The sequence below is a fragment of the Enhydra lutris genome, unplaced genomic scaffold (genome assembly GCF_002288905.1).
Source record: "Enhydra lutris kenyoni isolate GAN:26980312 unplaced genomic scaffold, ASM228890v2 scaffoldscaffold27, whole genome shotgun sequence".
In the NCBI taxonomy this organism is placed as follows: domain Eukaryota; kingdom Metazoa; phylum Chordata; class Mammalia; order Carnivora; family Mustelidae; genus Enhydra; species Enhydra lutris.
In genome coordinates this window covers 19,665,732-19,683,838 of record NW_019154111.1, presented here as the reverse complement: position 1 = coordinate 19,683,838, position 18,107 = coordinate 19,665,732, and the positions used below count along the sequence as shown (strand labels likewise).

The following is an 18,107-nucleotide window of genomic DNA, read 5'->3' as shown; positions in this document are numbered from 1 at the left end:
TGCCTACTTATGATCTCTGTCTGTCAAATAAATAAATAAAATCTTAAAAAAAAAAAGTTAAAAAAAAAAAGCCAGCGTAACAAATGTATGCATGGTGTAAATTTTAAATAAAAATTTTAAGATACAAGCTTTTATTCTATATAGGAACACTTTGAGTTTGTTACATAAACTTTAATCTCCAGTAATGGTCTTAACTAGCTGAGATGCTGGGGCACCTGGGTGACTTAGTTGATTAAACATCAGACTTGATTTCAGCTTAGGTCATGATCTCAGGGTCATGAGATCAAGCTGCGCTCTCTCTGTCCCTCAGCAACCCCCAGCTTGTGCTCTATCTCTAAATAAATAAACAGATAGATAGATAAAAATGCTATTAAAAAATAAAAAATAAGGACGCCTGGGTGGCTCAGTGGGTTAAGCCGCTGCCTTCGGCTCAGGTCATGATCTCAGGGTCCTGGGATCGAGTTCCGCGTCGGGCTCTCTGCTCGGCGGGGAGCCTGCTTCCCCCTTCCTCTCTTTCTGCCTGCCTCTCTGCCTACTTGTGATCTCTCTCTGTCAAATAAATAAAAAAAATAAATAAAAAATAAAAAATAAAATGCTATTAAAAATTACCTAAGATGCTGAAAAATTTTACTGAATAAATTATTTTATTTTAGTTAAGAATTTTCTTTAAAATGAATCAAAAATTATGTCACAAACAAGACGGCAGACAGAGAGAGGGACCAAGTTTTCCTAGAAGAGATTCTGAAGCTGCACAGAGGTAATCGGAAGTAGCAATGGAGGAAGAGGGAACGGGACCAGGGCGACTCAGAGGTCTGCTTCCCTCTTTGCTGGGGAAGGAGGAGCATCTGAGACCCCACAGTCACACCATCATACCAGGTCAATGCTCCCTTTCTGGAAAACAACATGGAGAATTAATATTCTGGGCCCCATTCTGATTAACAGGGAAGAAACACTTGGGAATAGAAGTGTGAAGAACTTCGGAAGAAAATCGCTTTATTACTTCAAGAGGTTGAAGAATAAGCAATGCTGGGCATAGGTGACCATGTAGCCTAGACTTTAAAGACAGCATATTATAAAAAGTTCAGATCAGAAGCACTTCTGAGAATGGGATTCTTAAAAAACAAACAAACAATAATTTTCACTATATAATTTCTAACAAACCTGGCAAAGAAGAGGATAGGTTATAAATTAGGGCCACTGCAGGAGTGTTCTGTGATGGGCTCAAACTCACAAGTGTCCGAAACTAAGGGGTAAATCATATGACTAAGGAGGAAACGGAATGCTACTGCCAGGAAGGCCGGCAGATGCGACTCCGCGAACTCTGACAGGCCACATGAAGAACTTTTGCTACAAAGTGCAAACAATGAAGGGATCCACTGTTTCACAAGAATGATATAATATGGAGATCAAAGCATGCCTGCCTTTTCCAAGGGAGGCAAACACTCCGATCGACATAAAAAGGGAAGAGTAGTTCAGGAATGTCTGTGGAAGTGCCGTAAAGTAAACTGATACCTCCAGGCCCACACACGTCACACAGTTAAATTCTAAGGCACTTTAATATACTCTTCAAGGTAGTGTCTGTTATTTTAGAAACATCATGGAAAATGAAGACGCTAAGTCATTAAAAGTTAATTAAATATTCCAGTCTTCAAAAAAAGGCAAGGAAATTTTTAGAAACAATGGGTCAATAAAGCTACTTCCAATTATTGGCAAATTCTAGGATGGATTACAACAAGGAAAGCCTGTGAACAACAACAAAAAAAAAAGTGGGGGGGGGGAGGAGGAGGAAAGAGAGGGGGTAGTGAGAAGGAGGGAGAGAGAAATCAAGCCAAGGTGAGGTCATGTAAGCTATTTCAGCATCTGCACAGGTTTGCGGCAGGAGATGAGGGCACCGTAATTAGCACAGCTCGTGAACTTCAAGTGAGCATCTGAGAGTCTCAGAAAACAGCCTCTATGAAGAAAATAATGAAACAGCAGCTGGATGGTATGTCTGTTGGGATCCTTGGCAATTGTTTAAAAAACCGTTTCTGTAGTTGATTAATAGATGAATCCCTTGGAGGAGGCCCCCGGCAGGGTGGCACGCTGCCCCTGGTGGGTGAACATATTTATCAATGACTTTGATTTAGACACAAGAATGACTTTGGAGAAACTACAAAGCCTGGATCATGGAAATCTCACAGGACAAATGTCAGCATCATAACCTAATGGGCCAAAATCAGCAACATTAAATTTAACAGGGATAACAAGGACAAATGAATATAAGGTCCTTCATTTAGACTAAACAAAATCAAGTCCAGAATAGAGAGAAAGACCTGACTTGGCAGTGGTTAAAAAAAAAAAAAAAAAAAAAAAAAAAGTCTGAAAGCAAGTGATCTGAGAGTTTAACTTAGCCAAAAATGGGATGTGACCTTTTAAAGAAAAGGAATATAGTACTAGTCTGTATAAATATTCAAAGAAACGTATCCCCAACACAGTAAAAGCTAGTATCTCCGCTGTACCCTGTACTGGCCCGACCCCATCAGGAACCCTGTGTTTGACTGGGGCACTCATTTTAAGAGAGCTGAAAATCAACCAGAGAACCAATGCCCAAAAAATGTAGCCAGGAGAGTAAACCCACCCAGAAACTTAGCATGATAGAAGGTTACAAGAGCCCTGAGTACTGAGCAGGCAAAGGGAAAACTGAAAGACCAATGCTCTTTAGTTTCAAACAAGTAAAGTATCAAACGATTTGGGGAAGATACTTATTGTTCTATCTACCCAGGCTAAGACTACTCAGACTACCAGGGGGAATTCAGAGGGAGACCAACCCCAGGAACTTAACAATGACTTAAGGATAGTTTTTCGAGAATGTAACAATGACTTAAGGAAAGTTTTTTGCTTTGTTTTGTTTCAAATAGAGAATAGAGATATAGAGATACTGGCGCCCTTCAGAGCGGGTATCTGTAGAACAGTTCCAGGGAATTCTGCCTGGGCTGGGGGGCCGGGGCCAAGGACTTTCAAGATTTTTTACTTCAGGACACCCACACTTAAACCCTTCACTTAGCCAGGAAGTGCACATGTCACAGAGTGCTGTCTCCAAAGGGAGGAATACAATAGCAAAATTTAGCTTGCTCATTCAAACTATTATAATTCCTCATTAAATAAACAAAAACCAACTTATTTTAGAGGGGTCTAGGCAGAAAGTAGGCATCATTAGAGACCTGTACTCTCTAAAATATAAGTTTTCTTAAGTATAGTTTTTTTTTTCCTGTTTTATTTTTTAAATGGGCTTCCAAGACTACCTGGGCGGGCAGTCAATTAAGCATCCAACTCTTGATTTGGGCTTAACAGGGTCCTGAGATCCTAACCTCGAGTAGGGCTCTGCGCTCGGTGGGGAGTCAGTTTCTCTCTTTCTCCTTCCTTCCCTTCCCCTGCACACTCTCAGTTTCTCAAATAAATAAATAAATAAATCTTAAAATAAAATAAAATAAAATGGTCTTCATTGTTAAAATCAAGAACTAATGGGATAAAGAAAGGTAAAGAGGTTTCCTTAGGGCCAAACTTCAGGGCCTTGCATTGTAAATCCCTGGAAGGGGCAAAAAGCATCATGCCATCTCCAAACTTATTCCCCTAGGATAGGTTCAGAGGACTGGGATCCCACCGGAACACACTTTGGGAAATGCTGTGACAGAGACCAATCCCAGACATTCTCAGAAGTTTCCTGTACAGGGGCACCTGGGTGGCTCAGTTGGTTAATTATCTGCCTTTAGCTTGGGTCACGATCCTGGGGTGATCGAGCCTGCTTCAGGCTCCCTGCTCAGCAGGAGGTCTGCTTCTCCCTCTCCCTCTGCCTGCAGCTCTCCATGCTTGTGCTGTCAAACAAATAAAATCTTAAAAAAAAAAAAAAAAAAAAAGGTTCACAGTCCAGCCAAGGAGCTCATTGCAGACCGTAGTACCTGGGATCACAGAGGAATGACTATGGAGAACCAATACCAACTCCCTGCCGGAGATGCCTATTTCATATTCTAAACTCTTCTGGGTACAGGCACCTGGGTGGCTCAAGTGGTTACATGCCTGCCCTTTGGCTCAGGCCCTGATCCTAGGGTCCTGGGATGGAGCCCCTCGTCGGGCTCCCTGCTGGCTGGGGAACCTGCTTCTCCTTCCTCTGGCCCTCCCCCTGCTCGTGCTCGTTCTTGCATGCACATGTGTGCACTCTCTCTCTCTCACGGATAAATAAAATCTTTAAAAAAAAAATGGAATCTTTTGGGTATAAGAGGGAGAACAAACATTCCTTATGAGGGGAAAATCCAGCAGCCTTATGTAAAGAAAAGTGCTAACACATCAGATGAAGCAGAGCTTCTATTCGCATGTAAGACTGGGTGTTCCACAACGAAGGAATCATTTCAAATGTTTCACAGTCAGATAACTGCCAAGGGGTACATTTATATTTTGTTGTATTTCACGATGTAGATGGCCATTTATAAAGACTGCTTGTCCATTTTGGCATAAAGGACACGATACAATTTATTTCACCTGTGTTTGGAAGAAGGAAGTATTTGAAAAACAACTTCATGTGCCCCAAACTGGAAATGCACATGACTGAATGCATTTAACCGCACAGCTGAATCACACACGGATATATACACAAGGATAAACACATCGAGTTTAGATTTCTGTTTTTGCCTTTCAGGCTGAACATCTTCTGAGGCTGCTTTTGGTATCTGGGATGGGCACCAATAAATAGCAGTTAAAGAACAAACATCATCCTGCCTTAGTTCTTAGGTATGGCCACACTTTCTTATTAGCAAAGAGAAACAGGTCTGAAGCCAAGCAAGTATAATAATGAAATAACATGATGAAAAAGACGCCATGGGTGTCTATCTATTCAGAAAAGTAGGGTTTCTAAAAATCTTAAAACCTCAAATTATACATGTAATATCCTATTCTATCAGCAAAAGCAAACATCAAGTTATTTTTTTTTTTTTTTGCTAAGGAGAAGACTAATTACATTCCACTTAGTTCTGTGTAGCTAAATGGCAATGGATGCAGGTACCAGTTTTCTTGATTTATGGATTTAACATATCCTTAGTTGATCCAGATGTAAGACATGTCAAAGAAAATATTCCAGCCTTAAAACAATCACAAAGTAAGGGTACCTAGGTGACTCAGTGGGTTAAGCCTCCGCCTTCAGCTCAGGTCATGATCTTGGGGTCCTGGGATCGAGCCCCATATTGGGCTCTCTGCTCAGCAGGGAGCCTGTTCCCCCCCCATCACCACCACCTGCCTCTCTGCCTGCTTGTGATCTCTCTCTGTCAAATAAATAAATAAAATCTGAAAACAAAAACAAAAATAAAAACTACCACCAACAAAAAAGAAAACCAGTCACAAAGTAACCCTGTTTTGTTTTCTTTTTTTTTTTTTAAGAATTTATTTATTTATTTTTGAGAGAGAGAGAGAGAGAGAGAGCGAGCGCATGAGCAGAGAGAGGGGCAGAGAGGGAGAAGGAGATGCCCCACTGTGCAAGGAGCCCAATGCAGGACTTGAACCCAGGATACTCCGATCATGACCTGAGCCAAAGGAGGACACTCAACTGACTAAGCCACCCACGCACCCAGTAGCCCTGTTTTCTTAGTGCAAATCTGCAATAATGTAGTTACACACTACATACGTGTAGAAAAAACTCAATAAACAGAAAGACATGCCATATTCTGAGGTGGAATTTCAAGCCTTTTCACTTAAAATCTGTAAAGGATGTCTTTTATTCTTGTTAAAAGTATCATACTTTTCATCTGGATAAAATATCATAGAAGGGATTTGAGAAATGCTATTAAAGGGGTCTTAGCTACCCTAGAAAGGTAGTACACTTAATTTTTATAAAATTATAAAATTTTATAATTTGCCCCTGTCTTATTGGGGCAGGAAGAAGTAGATGAACAGAACAGAACTTCTAAAAACAAAGTCAAATCCACATAAAAATGGAAACTGTAAGTCACTGGGAAATAATACATTTTTTTAAAATACATGAAAATAGTGAAGTCACTGGAAGAAGAAAATCTACTAAGTATTTAATTTGGAGATGGGAAAATACTTCTCAAGTATAAAAGTAGAAGAAATTTGAAACGAAAAATCCATATACTTGACTAAGAATTAGTCTAAACTCGTAAAAGTCACAAAGCACTATAAATTAACAAAAATAAACACACAAAAAAAGTATTTTCACATGAGAAATGGTTAATATCCTTAACATACCAAAGGCTCTTACACATCCATAGGAGTCAACCTAAATGGTCAAAAGATACTTTACAAGAAAAAGAGCCAAAAACACTTGTGAAAAAAAAAATGCAATCTCATCAATAACCAAAGAAAGGCACATTAACAAAACCCCTTTCCAAAACTTCTTAAAAATAATCAGTGTCCTGGAACTTCTGAGACATGTTAAGTTGATACAAACTTTAAAAATTCATTTTTAGAAACATATACATCCTTTAATTCAACACCTTATCTCAAAAAAACCTGTCTTAAGGAAATAAAGATGATTATTCAAAATTTTTAAGATAGTACATTTTTGCTAAGTATGAAAATTTGGAAATAGCCTGAGGGTCTAGCAGTAGGAATTTTATTAAATAAATTTTAAATCATGACGTATGCTTAAGAGTTATATGAGGTAGACATGAACAATTTTGTTATCAAAACTATTTAATGTTATGGGAAAATATTCACCACATAAATAATGCTATAACTACTAGCATTCCAAATATTTAAGATGAAGAAAATATGTATATTAAGAAAACCAGAGATGGAAACTAAATTATCAGTGGTTATCACTGAATAGATGAATTTATAACTTGTTTTTCTTTGCACTTTTCTGTATTTTCCAAATTTTACAACATATACACTTTTAAGAAAAAAGTTATAAATTCATATTTACTAAACATTATGAAAAACTTATCATACTTATATCATACTTATTCTTTCACAGTGAACTCCACTTGTAGGAACTTACCCTAAGGACATAATCGAAAGTACAAAAGTACTTATGGAAAAGGGTGTTTATCAAAATGTTATTTGTAATACAAAAAAATGTGGCAATAATAGGGAAATTTTAGATAAAGGTGGGAACATATGATCAACTGTTGGTAGGTGATGAAAAATGCTACTAGAAGAATATTAACGTTAGAGAAAACAATTCAAGGTTGTTAAAAACAGAAAAGAGTGTAACAAACTTGAGGTATGTGGATCTAATGTTACGGCAATGTATGTCTGACAAACATACAGAAAGAAGGAAGCAGATAAAAAAGGTTAACAGTGTTTATCTGGAATTTGATTACTTTGCTCTATTTTATAATTTTTTTCATTGAAAATGTATTGCTTTTATAATTAATTATAGTTCCAAAAATAATATAAATGTTTGAGTTTACATACTTGGTTGCTCCATCATCGTACGTTCCCATTAAGACTATTGTTCCATCTTGTATGGACTTCAGAAACTCAATAAATGGGGCCACATCTGAAAAAAAAAAGAAAGGACTGATGGCTTTGAGTTTTTGGTTTTGTTTTGTTTTTTTTTTTTTTTAGTGACTAGCCATCATGATAACCTCTTAAAAGTTAATATTAACTAAAATATAAAGCATTTGCAAATCAATAATTTCAAATGGAGAGTAACCAGAAGGGAGATAAATCTTATGAACAGGTTAAAAACTGAACTTTGTCCTTTAATAGGATCGATCCCACCACCAACTTAGAATTTCCCAACCCGGATTGATCCTATGTGTCTTTTGTACTGATATTCCAGGGGCTAAATGAAAAAAAACCACAGCAAAGTTGTATTAAAGCATGACTTAAAATTTGAAAAAAGAAACTTGATGGGGGATGAGGGAGGAGGGTAGAAGAAAAGCTCACGGATTCTCAGAGAGTATGTGAAATTGTTTGTATGGGTACTTATCTAAGTGTAGGATACATAGCTTTTATCTAATTCATAAAAGGTTCTGCAATTTCTGAAAAATTATATAAATATATACACACACACAAACACACATGCATACATACATGCACTTTGATTTAAGGGATCCTCTGGGCATATCTAATTACTGTAAACTAGGGGAAGGAATGAAGGTTATATCTAATTATGGCAAATACTATGTTCATTATCTGCTTTGTCTAGTGCACCAAGATACACAAAAACATAAAAATAAACCACTTGGGTGACACACTGGTGTCACACTGGTGATACCAGGGGGAGATCACATAGTACCAACTGTTTTATGTCTTGAACTCTCCAATGTCAGATCTCCATGTCATCCCCAAGTCTAACACTGCTTCAGAACTGGGTCGCTTCAAGTTTCAAATTTACTCAGTTTCTTTCCACAGCAAAAATTCCAAAGATATTCTCTAACTGAATTCTATTTTGAAATAACAGCATTTTCAATTCTGAGAAAATGTAACAAAGCAGCTAACAAATCACTTCCTTTTAAATGCAAAGATGGAAGTCAACTGCAGCTATCTCTTCACTTGAAGAGACTTTTTGGCATAATTAATCTATCCGTGATGAAGCAACAGAGCTTCTGGTCATTTCAACAAAAGTTTGTGCAAGACTGTCTCCAGGTTTCCAGTGTTTCCTAGTAAGTGTTGGTAGGGCCAATTACGCCATTAGAATCTAAAATTGATGGCAGCATCTAAAGTTTCTAACAGCTTTTGACAGCTATGAAAAGTCTTCCTAATCTCATTTAAAAAATAAAACACGGCATCTATTACAAGCTGAAGAAGTATTAGAAAAGCTGAATGGTCTGAAAACTTAACATAAATTTCAAGAAGACTACTGGTTACTGGCTCCTAAGGAATGCATAAAGGGGCTGGAAACAGGGAGGTGCAGAGCTCAGCTTCGTGCTGAGAAACATCCTGAACCAACAACTTAGAAAAGAATCAAAAGATCAAATCAGTGTTGGCCTTACGTCAGTTTTGAGGAAGAAATTTCTTCTCGGCAAACTCCTGTTCAGGATGCTAGGTCCTTGCTTCTGCATGTGGGTAACTGACTTACACCTGTTCCTACAGGAACTTCCACATAAGGAAGATACCTGTGAACCGCTCTAAGTGCAATGAACTAAAAAGAAAATGCCTTCTCTCAAATATTCATCTACTTTAATAACAATCCTAATTATAATTTACTTTTGAGGCTAACAAATCATATGCAAAACAAAAAACAAAAAAACCCGGGGCTCCTGGGTGGCTTAGTGGTTTAAACCTCTGTCTTCGGCTCAGGTCATGATCTCAGGGTCCTGGGATTGAGCCCCGCCTTGGGCTCTCTGCTCAGCGGGGAGCCTGCTTCTCCCTCTCTCTCTGCCTGCTGCTCTGCCTACTTGTGGTCTCTCTTTCTGTATTAGATAAATAAATAAAATCCTAAAAAAAAAAAACCCGAATTCAGTTAAAAATGCTTAAATGGCTTGTGCCCTTCCCCAAATTACTTATTCTTTTTAAAAAATTTTAGTCAGAGACTTAAAGGATCCAAGGCTTTCAATTAGTTGTCCTGTAGAAAATAGGACTTGGACTTTTACAATCTCAATTTTGTTAGTATTGCTCTTAATCACACACACAATTTCTATAAAAAAGCAAAGTATATGCAATATGACCTATACTTAAATACAGCTGGATATTTAATGAAAAGTAAGAGAAAATGAACTAACACAAACACACCATCAATCTCTCATTAATGGGCTATATTAAATAGAGGAGGCTTAAGAAGTCAGTCAGTGCTAGCAACAGAACAGTTATGTGTTATCATACTTACCTCCTCCCCACATGTCAAAATATTTGGTGTCTAATAATTCTCCTGTTTTTCCTGAAAGAGATGGAACTCATGTCAGATTATGCAACTGAAATACACACTGTATACCACAAGTGATCTTATCCAGTGATAGGTGTGGATTCCTTAGCAGAGAAAGAATTATTTTGAGAAAGACTTAAAATCTGAACTGTATGCACCTGAAATATATTTCTAAGACTAACTTCTGGATAAACTAAAATTCTGGACTTTCTCATGAATCTATATAAAGCCAAGGAGCAGCAAACTCAAGTTCATAGCTGAGTGCAGACCACTTAAATTCAGTTAGATAGGTTTCGTCCTTACGTGTTACCGTCTTCCCTTATTTAGGAATTACCAAAAAATATGTAAACCTTTTAAAACAAGATGATTTGATGACATTTTCTACCATTAAAGCCAACATTTAAAATTTTTTCAGATTTCCCTTTTAAAATGTATTTTTTTGCTATCAATTAGACAAATATACACAGAACCTTCTATATAAGAAAATAAGGAAAGCAAAAATGCAGAAACTTATCTTTTGTCGTGAAAGAAATAAAAAATATTTTCCTAGACTGAGAACTGGGCAAGGTGGCTGTGGTTGCCAATCGCCCTACACAGCCTTACAGGATTATTGTACCAGAAGAAAAAGACAAGCATGCAGTCAGGCCTTATCTCATGGGTTCATATTTTCAGATTTGATTTTGTAAGAACACTTGAGACCTTCAGAAATCAAAGAACTTATTTCCACTAATGAACATAAGTGACAAATGTGGACAATACTGAAAAGTTACAATGAATTCTTATTCTTCATCCCTCTCCCCGCCCCTTCCATCAGTCCAGCCCCTGTGTCATTTACACACCCTTGTGCCACTCTGTCTTCACGGTGTTAGAATCCAACATCTTCAGAATTCATCAATTTAATGTTAGATGGGTTTTAGCCTGACAGTCCCCCGGGAAACTCTCCACACACCGCACAGCGAGTGGGATGCTTCCACGAAAGCACACTCAGACACCAGGTCCCCATGTATAGTTGGTTTTTTTAGGAGGATGTGAGGAAGTTGGGAAGAAGGCGTTAGTGTGAAGTGTAGCACTTTCTGACTTGATCCTTTGATAATAGAGGGCATTTTAGTTTGGGCCACATGAATATCCACTGATCATATCTGTAAGGTACAATTATTCTTACCATTTACCAGGGCAACATTGATCCCTCTTCCAACATTATTCTTAACACCGCTCATTAAACTGAAGGAGAAAAGTCAAGACAAAATTTAGAATTAGATACTTTACATAAACATGTATCAGAGAAATAAAGCCATGCCTGAAAAAAAAAAAAAAAAAGTTGGGGATATTATATATACACACAATTGTTTAAGAAATGCAATGGAGATTAAAAGATCTCTACTACATCAGAGAAGACAGTCTAATATTAAACAATTTTAAAGCAATGTTCTTAAGATTTCACAAATCAATATATTAAAAAGTATCAGGACCCAAGTACCAGACCATTTTTTGCCACTTGGTGTCAGGTTATGAAATAGGATCTTAGAAAATCCTTAAAACAATGGTGCACATATTTTGCACCATTCTCAAAGGGTGATCAAACAACTGATAATCTCTTATCTATTTTTTGCAAAATCCATGTGACATGAAACAGAAGTGAGATGTTTTTATAACCTGAAAGCAAGGAGAGTTTCATCTAATTGTGAACATTCTTAGTGATTATCAATGTAAAATTTTCTCTGTACCCAGATGAATCTTCTATTCATTTAATTACTGCATCTAACCACAGACACTTGTATTGTTACATCTGAGGTAATTAACACCCAGTCACAGCTTACAGACCACCATGATTCTATGAAATAGAAGAGTTGAGTGGAACATTTGCTTGTATTGGTTCAGTGTGCTGAATTAGGATTAGTAAACTAAAATTGTAGGTATCTGCAATTCTAAACATTCAAGGTAATAGTAATACTGCCAGTGATGTACTATTCAATGATTAACTACTGGTTTGAGGTTGATGGAGACAGGGAAGGACGCATATATGGGAATACACACACAGACACACCCATGTCCATATATGGGACATCCATACCTACACACATACAGGTAGGTGCCTAAGTTTATTATAAACTTTACTGATATAAAGGATTTTGTAACACACAATTTCACAAATAATATAAGCTTTAATATTTCATTATACATTCCACAGAGCCAACTGATTCTCACAGAGTATGTTGATTTTCATAGAACTTAGATCTGCAGCAAATGTATGGTTTCAAGTGATGGTGAATGCTGTTCTAACAAACACTGAATGACATTTCATTTAAAGAGTAAGACACCACTTCATATACCTGTTGGCCATTTGTATTCCTCTTTTGAGAAATGTCTATTCAGGCCTTTTACTCATTTTTTAATCAGGTTATTTGGTTTTTTGCTAGTGAGTGGTAGGAGTTCCTCACATATTTTGGATGTTAATCTATCAGATATATGGTTAAAAAATTTTTTTCCCATTCAATGGGTTGACTTTCCATTCTCTTGATTGTTTCCTTTTCTGTGCAAAAGCTTTCTAGTTTGATGTAATCTCATTTGTCTACTTCTGCTTTTGTTGCCTAGGTTTTTGGTGTCTTACTCAAAAAATTCATTGCCCAGACCAATGTCATAAAGCTTTTTTCCCTAGATTAGTTTTATGGTTTCAGGTCAAGAAACTTACTTTAAATATAATGACACAGTAGATATGATGTGAAAGAGTAGAAAAAGAAAAATCATGTAAACACTAATCAGAAGAACAAAGGATTACTACTCAATAATAAAGAATCCAATTTAAAAAAAATAAGCAAGGTTTGAATAGACATTTCCCTGAAGAGGATACACAAATGCCCAAAAAGCAAATAAACAGATGTTAAAAATCATTAATCATCAGTGAAATGCAAAATGAAATCACAACAAGATACCACTCAACACCCACCAGGATGGCTGTAATCAGTAAGTCAGATAATAAGCAGTGTTACATGGAAAAACTGGAACCCTCTTACACTGCTGTTGGAAGGTAAACTGGGGCAGCCACTTCAGAAAATAATCTGGCAGCTCCTCAGATAGTTAAACATAGAATTACTATATGAACCCAAATCCAGTCCTAAGTATGTATACAAGAAAAATGAAAACATGACCATACAAAACTTTTATACAAATGTTTATAGAAACATTATTCATAATAGCCAAAAAGTGGAAACAAACCAAATGTCCATCAACTGACGAACGAATACACAAAATGTGATAGATCTATACATGATGGAGGGTTATTCCGTCATAAAAAGGAATGAAGTACTGATAATGCTACATGGATGAACCTTGAAAACACTGTGCTAAGTGAAGAGGCTGATGACAAAGGAAGCTCTACATATGATATAATACCTTCTATATAGTATGTCCAAAACAGGTAAGTAACTCTACAGAGACAGAAAGTAAAATATGGTTACTTTGGGCTGGTTGGGGGGCAGGGGAGAAGGGAGTGGAACGAGATGGGAGTGGAATGAGATGGGAATGGGGTAGAAGGGCAAGACAACTAAAGGACATAATTTTTTTTTTGAGGTATAAAAATGTTCTAAGACTGACTGTAGAGTTGGTTGCACATATCTGTGGATATACTAAAAACACGACTGTATACTTTACATGACGAATTGTATGGCATGGGAATTATATCTCAATAAAGCTGCTTAAACAAAAGAAAGCAGGAGCGGCTCTATTAACACCAATTAAACAGACCCCAGAGCAAAGAAAATTACCAGACAGAGAGGGAGATTACATAATCATCAAAAGGTCACTTCAGCAAGACAGAGTAAACCTGCATGTGTATATATCAGGCAACTGAGGTACAAACTGGGTGACTCAAAACCAGATAGAATGGACAGGAGAAACAGAAAATTTACAGTCACAGCTGGTTACATCAACAGTGCTCTCTCAACAAGTGATCAACAGAAAATTACCAAAAGTATGGAAGAACTCAACAACAGTATTAAACAACAGGGTCTAATTGACATTTAAAGAACATTCTACCCAACAAGAAAAGAATACATATTCTTTTCAAGTGTCCATGGAGCATATACTAAAGGTAGACCATATCATGAGTCACAAAATAAACCTCAACATTTTTTTTTAAAGATTTTATTTATTTGACAGGAAAAGATCAGTAGGCAGAGAGGCAGGAAGAGAGAGAGAGGTGGAAGCAGGCTCCCTGCTGAGCAGAGAGTCCAATGTGGGGGTCGATCCCAGGACCCTGGGATCATGACCTCAGCCAAAGGCAGAGGCTTTAACCCACTGAACCACCCAGGCGCCCCCTCAATATTTTTTAAAGAAACTGAAATCACACCAAGTGTATTCTTCAACCACAATGGAATCAGTAACAGAAAGGTAACAGGAAAATTTCCAAACACTTGGAAGCTAAACAACATACTTCTCAATAATCCATGGGTCAAAGAGGAAGTCTGATGGGAAATCAAAAAATACATCGAAAAGAATGAAAATACAACTTATTAACATTTGTGAGGCATAGCTAAAAGAGTACAGAGAGGAATATATAACACTAAGTATTTAACTAAAAGGAATGCCATATAACTAAAGTAAGCGAAGGAAAGAAAACAGCAAAAGTCAATGAAACAAAGCTTATTCTTTAGAAAGGTCAATAAAATTAACAGTCCTTTAGTAAGACTGACAGAAAAAAAGAGAAGACACAAATCACCAATATCAAAAGTGAAATGGGATAGCATTATAGACCCTGCAGACATCAAAAGGATTAAGGAATACTATGAAGGATTTACCCATGTAAATTTGACAACTCAGATTAATTAGACCAATTCCTCAAGAAGTACAAACTAACACAATTCATCTATCATGAAACAGATCATTTACATAGTCCTATAACTATTAAAGACATTGAATTCATAGTTTATCAACTCACCTCTCTGGAAAATCTCCAAGCCTGAACAGTTTTACTGGAGACTTCTACCAAAAACTTTTAAGAAAGAATTAACACTACCTCTACAAAAACTTTCAGAAAGCAGCATACCTCCAAATTTATTCTATAAAGCCAGTATTACAATACTAGAACTAGAGTAAGACATCATGAGAAAACTACAAACCAATATGCCTCATTAGTATATAGGCAAAAATCCTCCTTAACAAGTAAATAGAATTCAGCATTATATTAAAAAAATCATAAACCATGACCAAGTGAGGTTTAGCCTATGGATACACAGGTGTTTTAACATTTGAATAGTTAATATAACCTACTATATTAACAGATTAAAGACAAATCACACAATCACCTTAATACAGAACATGCATTTTGACAAAATTCAACACCCATTCATGATAAAAAAATCCCAGAAAACTAGTAACAGAGAACTTCCTCAACTTGATAAAGAACATCTACAAAAATCTATACCTAACATCATACTGGATGGTGAAGAACAATACTTTTTCCCCTAAGATCAGCAAAAAGTCAAGAATGTCCATTCTCACCATTACTGTTCAACACAGCATTGGAAATCCTAGCCAATGCAATAAGGCAAGAGAAGAAAATAAAGGCATACAAATCAGAAAGGAAAAATAAGGTTGTCTTTATTTGCAGATGACATGTTTGTCTGTATGGATAATCCCAAGGAATTTACAAAAACAAAAACAAAACTCCTAGCAGTAATAAATTAACTTAGCAAGGTACAAGTCCGACACACAAAAATCAATTGTGTGTCTACATGCTAACAATATATGAATTAAAAATACAATGCCACCTACAATTGCTCAAAAAATGGGGGATACTTAGGTATAAAACTAATAAAGCTTGTATAGGACTTGTAAGCTGAAACCCACAAAAACGGTAATGGAAGATAATGAAGAATATATAAAGAGAAATGCCATATTCATCAACTGAATAGTAAAGATGGTCAATTCTCTCCAAATTAATATACAGATTTCACACAGTTCCTAAAAAAAAATCCCAGGAGGATTTTCTGTGCATAGAGGCAAGGCTATCTAAAATGTAAATGGAAAGGCAAAGAAACTAAAGTACCTAATTTGGTGGGGGTGCGGGGGGAATGGGAGGAATTATTCTACCTGATGTAAAGACTTACTCCATAACTAGTATAATCAAGAGCATGTGGTATTAGTGGACAGATAAATATACAGATCAATGGAATGAATAGAGAACCCAAAGCCAAGTGGAACCAAAAAATGCATCAGTCGAAATTTAGCCAACTTATTTTCTAACATAGGAGCAAAACCAATTCAATGGAGGGAGGATAGTCACTCCAACAAATGGTGCTTAAGCAGCTAGATATTCATAGGCCAAAACTGAACCTCAACCTACATCTCATTCTTTTTTCAAAATTAGTGTAGAATGGATCATAGATTTAAATGTAAAACATAAAACTATAAAAATTTTAGAAAATCATGCAGAAGAACCTCTTTGAAACCTATGGCTCCATGAATGATTTTTAGACCTGACACCAATCCATGAACAAACAACAAAGCACATCCATGAAAGAAAAATAAATAAATTGGAACTAATCAAAACTGCAAACTTTGGCATTACGAAAGATCCCAGTGAAAATGACATCTAGACAAGCTATAGGTTAGGAGGAAACAGCCACAAACCACGTATCTGACAACAGGATTCATATCTAGAATGTATCACAAGAACCCTCAAATTGCAGTAATTAAAAAAAAAAATAGATAAAAACAAACAGAAAAAAGCCAATCTCATACGGTCACATATTTTATGATACTATTTCTATAACGTTTCAAAGCATCAAAATGACAGAAATGATCAACAGATGAGTAGTTGCCAGGGGTCAGTGATTCTGGGGGGTGATGATATCAGGGTAGTATAAAAGAGATCTTTGTGGCAATAGGCTAATTCTGCATCTTAATTGCTGTATTGGCTACCTATATCTACACATGTGATAAAATGATACACACTGTACCAATGCCATTTTCCTGGCTTTGATACTTACCTCTAGTTAAGATACAATCATGGGGAAACTGGTACAGAATACACAGGACTACTCCATACGATCTTTGCAATTGCCTGTGATTTCTATAATTATTTCAAAATACAGAGTTAAAAAAAAATAACTCTACTTGAAGTTCCATTTAAAAAGAAGCATAAAAATTTGATTTTGAAAAGCTTAGTAGCACTTAACTATTTAACCATATGAATTGCATATCTGCCTTCCAAAATCTCACTTTTCATTCTCTAAAATTTACATGTAATTAAGCATAGACTTTTTTCCTTGTGTATTCAAGAGTAGTTCTGAAAGGTAAGCCAACTAAATGTGGAAAGGAAACCACCTAAATGTGCTGCCCAAAAGAGGGGAGTTTCAAAATGCATTTGCTCTGCTCCTGTGAGAAATATATTCCCGAACTCCATCATTAATGTTAAGAAGCAACAGCTATGATTAACCTGTTACATTAATAATTATGTACCCCGGTGTCTTAATAGGTAATAACTACAATTTCCCAGTGTCTTCCCCATCATGGAGCATGCTGCTGCGTCTCTCAAAGCAGAGAAACACAGGCAACAAAGGAGGAGTACGGCACAGGCTTCCCACAAGAGGGCAGCAGCCAATCAAGTTTTAAAACCTGAAGTCAGGGAAAACCTGTAACTAGCAAATGACAAACTACTGAAGATTTTTAAATATGTAAGTTTATAAATATATAAACCAGTCTTATTAACACAAGTGGAAATGTTTTCTTTTATCTTTCATGAAGGTTCCCCCACCACCATTCCACACCTCCAGACAAAAATCTAAAGAAAATACTATATAATCTATAGACAGATTCCACATCTTTGAACATAGTTTTGTTTCAAAGGCCTAGTTTATGTTTTAACTACCACATCTTAAAATGATTAGTTTAGAGCAGGGTTTAACAAACTAAAGCCCCTGGGACAAATCTAGCCAACTGCCTGTTTTTTTGGTTTTATTATTTATGAGCTTAGAATGGTTTTTGTATTTTTAAATGGTTATACTTTAAATGGTTATATAAGTACTTATACCCTCTCCTTGATTTTACCTCTTGATCCTTATAGTCAAAAATATCCTCAAGGTAAAGCAAATGAACAAATCCATCAAAATAGTTTGCTATATATTCCTATACCAAACATTAAGATTATAATAAAAGGTGAGGTATTACCATAATATCAACTTCATGTAAATTGAAATCAAATGAGTACATGCCTAAAATAAAAGCTGTATAATGGGTTCTCTAAAGCAAAATAAAAAGAAGCTACAATTTCTGTATTTGGTGACACTTGATGTTTATACACAGGATTTTCTAT

The 18,107-nt window shown here is 36.3% G+C and overlaps 1 protein-coding gene across 3 annotated transcripts in view; it reads right to left on the bottom strand.

Annotated features, from left to right (window-relative positions):
* The window catches only part of LOC111152006 (family with sequence similarity 3 member C), a 51,445-nt gene that overhangs the window by 5,256 nt on the left and 28,082 nt on the right, over positions 1-18,107 (bottom strand). For all 3 annotated transcript variants that reach the window (XM_022510268.1, XM_022510270.1, XM_022510269.1), the window contains exons 6-8: positions 10,959-11,017; positions 9,761-9,811; positions 7,402-7,486 (exon numbers count right to left, since the gene is read on the bottom strand). In XM_022510268.1, coding sequence (XP_022365976.1) covers positions 7,402-7,486; positions 9,761-9,811; positions 10,959-11,017 — 195 coding nt within the window. The remainder of the gene's footprint in view (positions 1-7,401; positions 7,487-9,760; positions 9,812-10,958; positions 11,018-18,107) is intronic.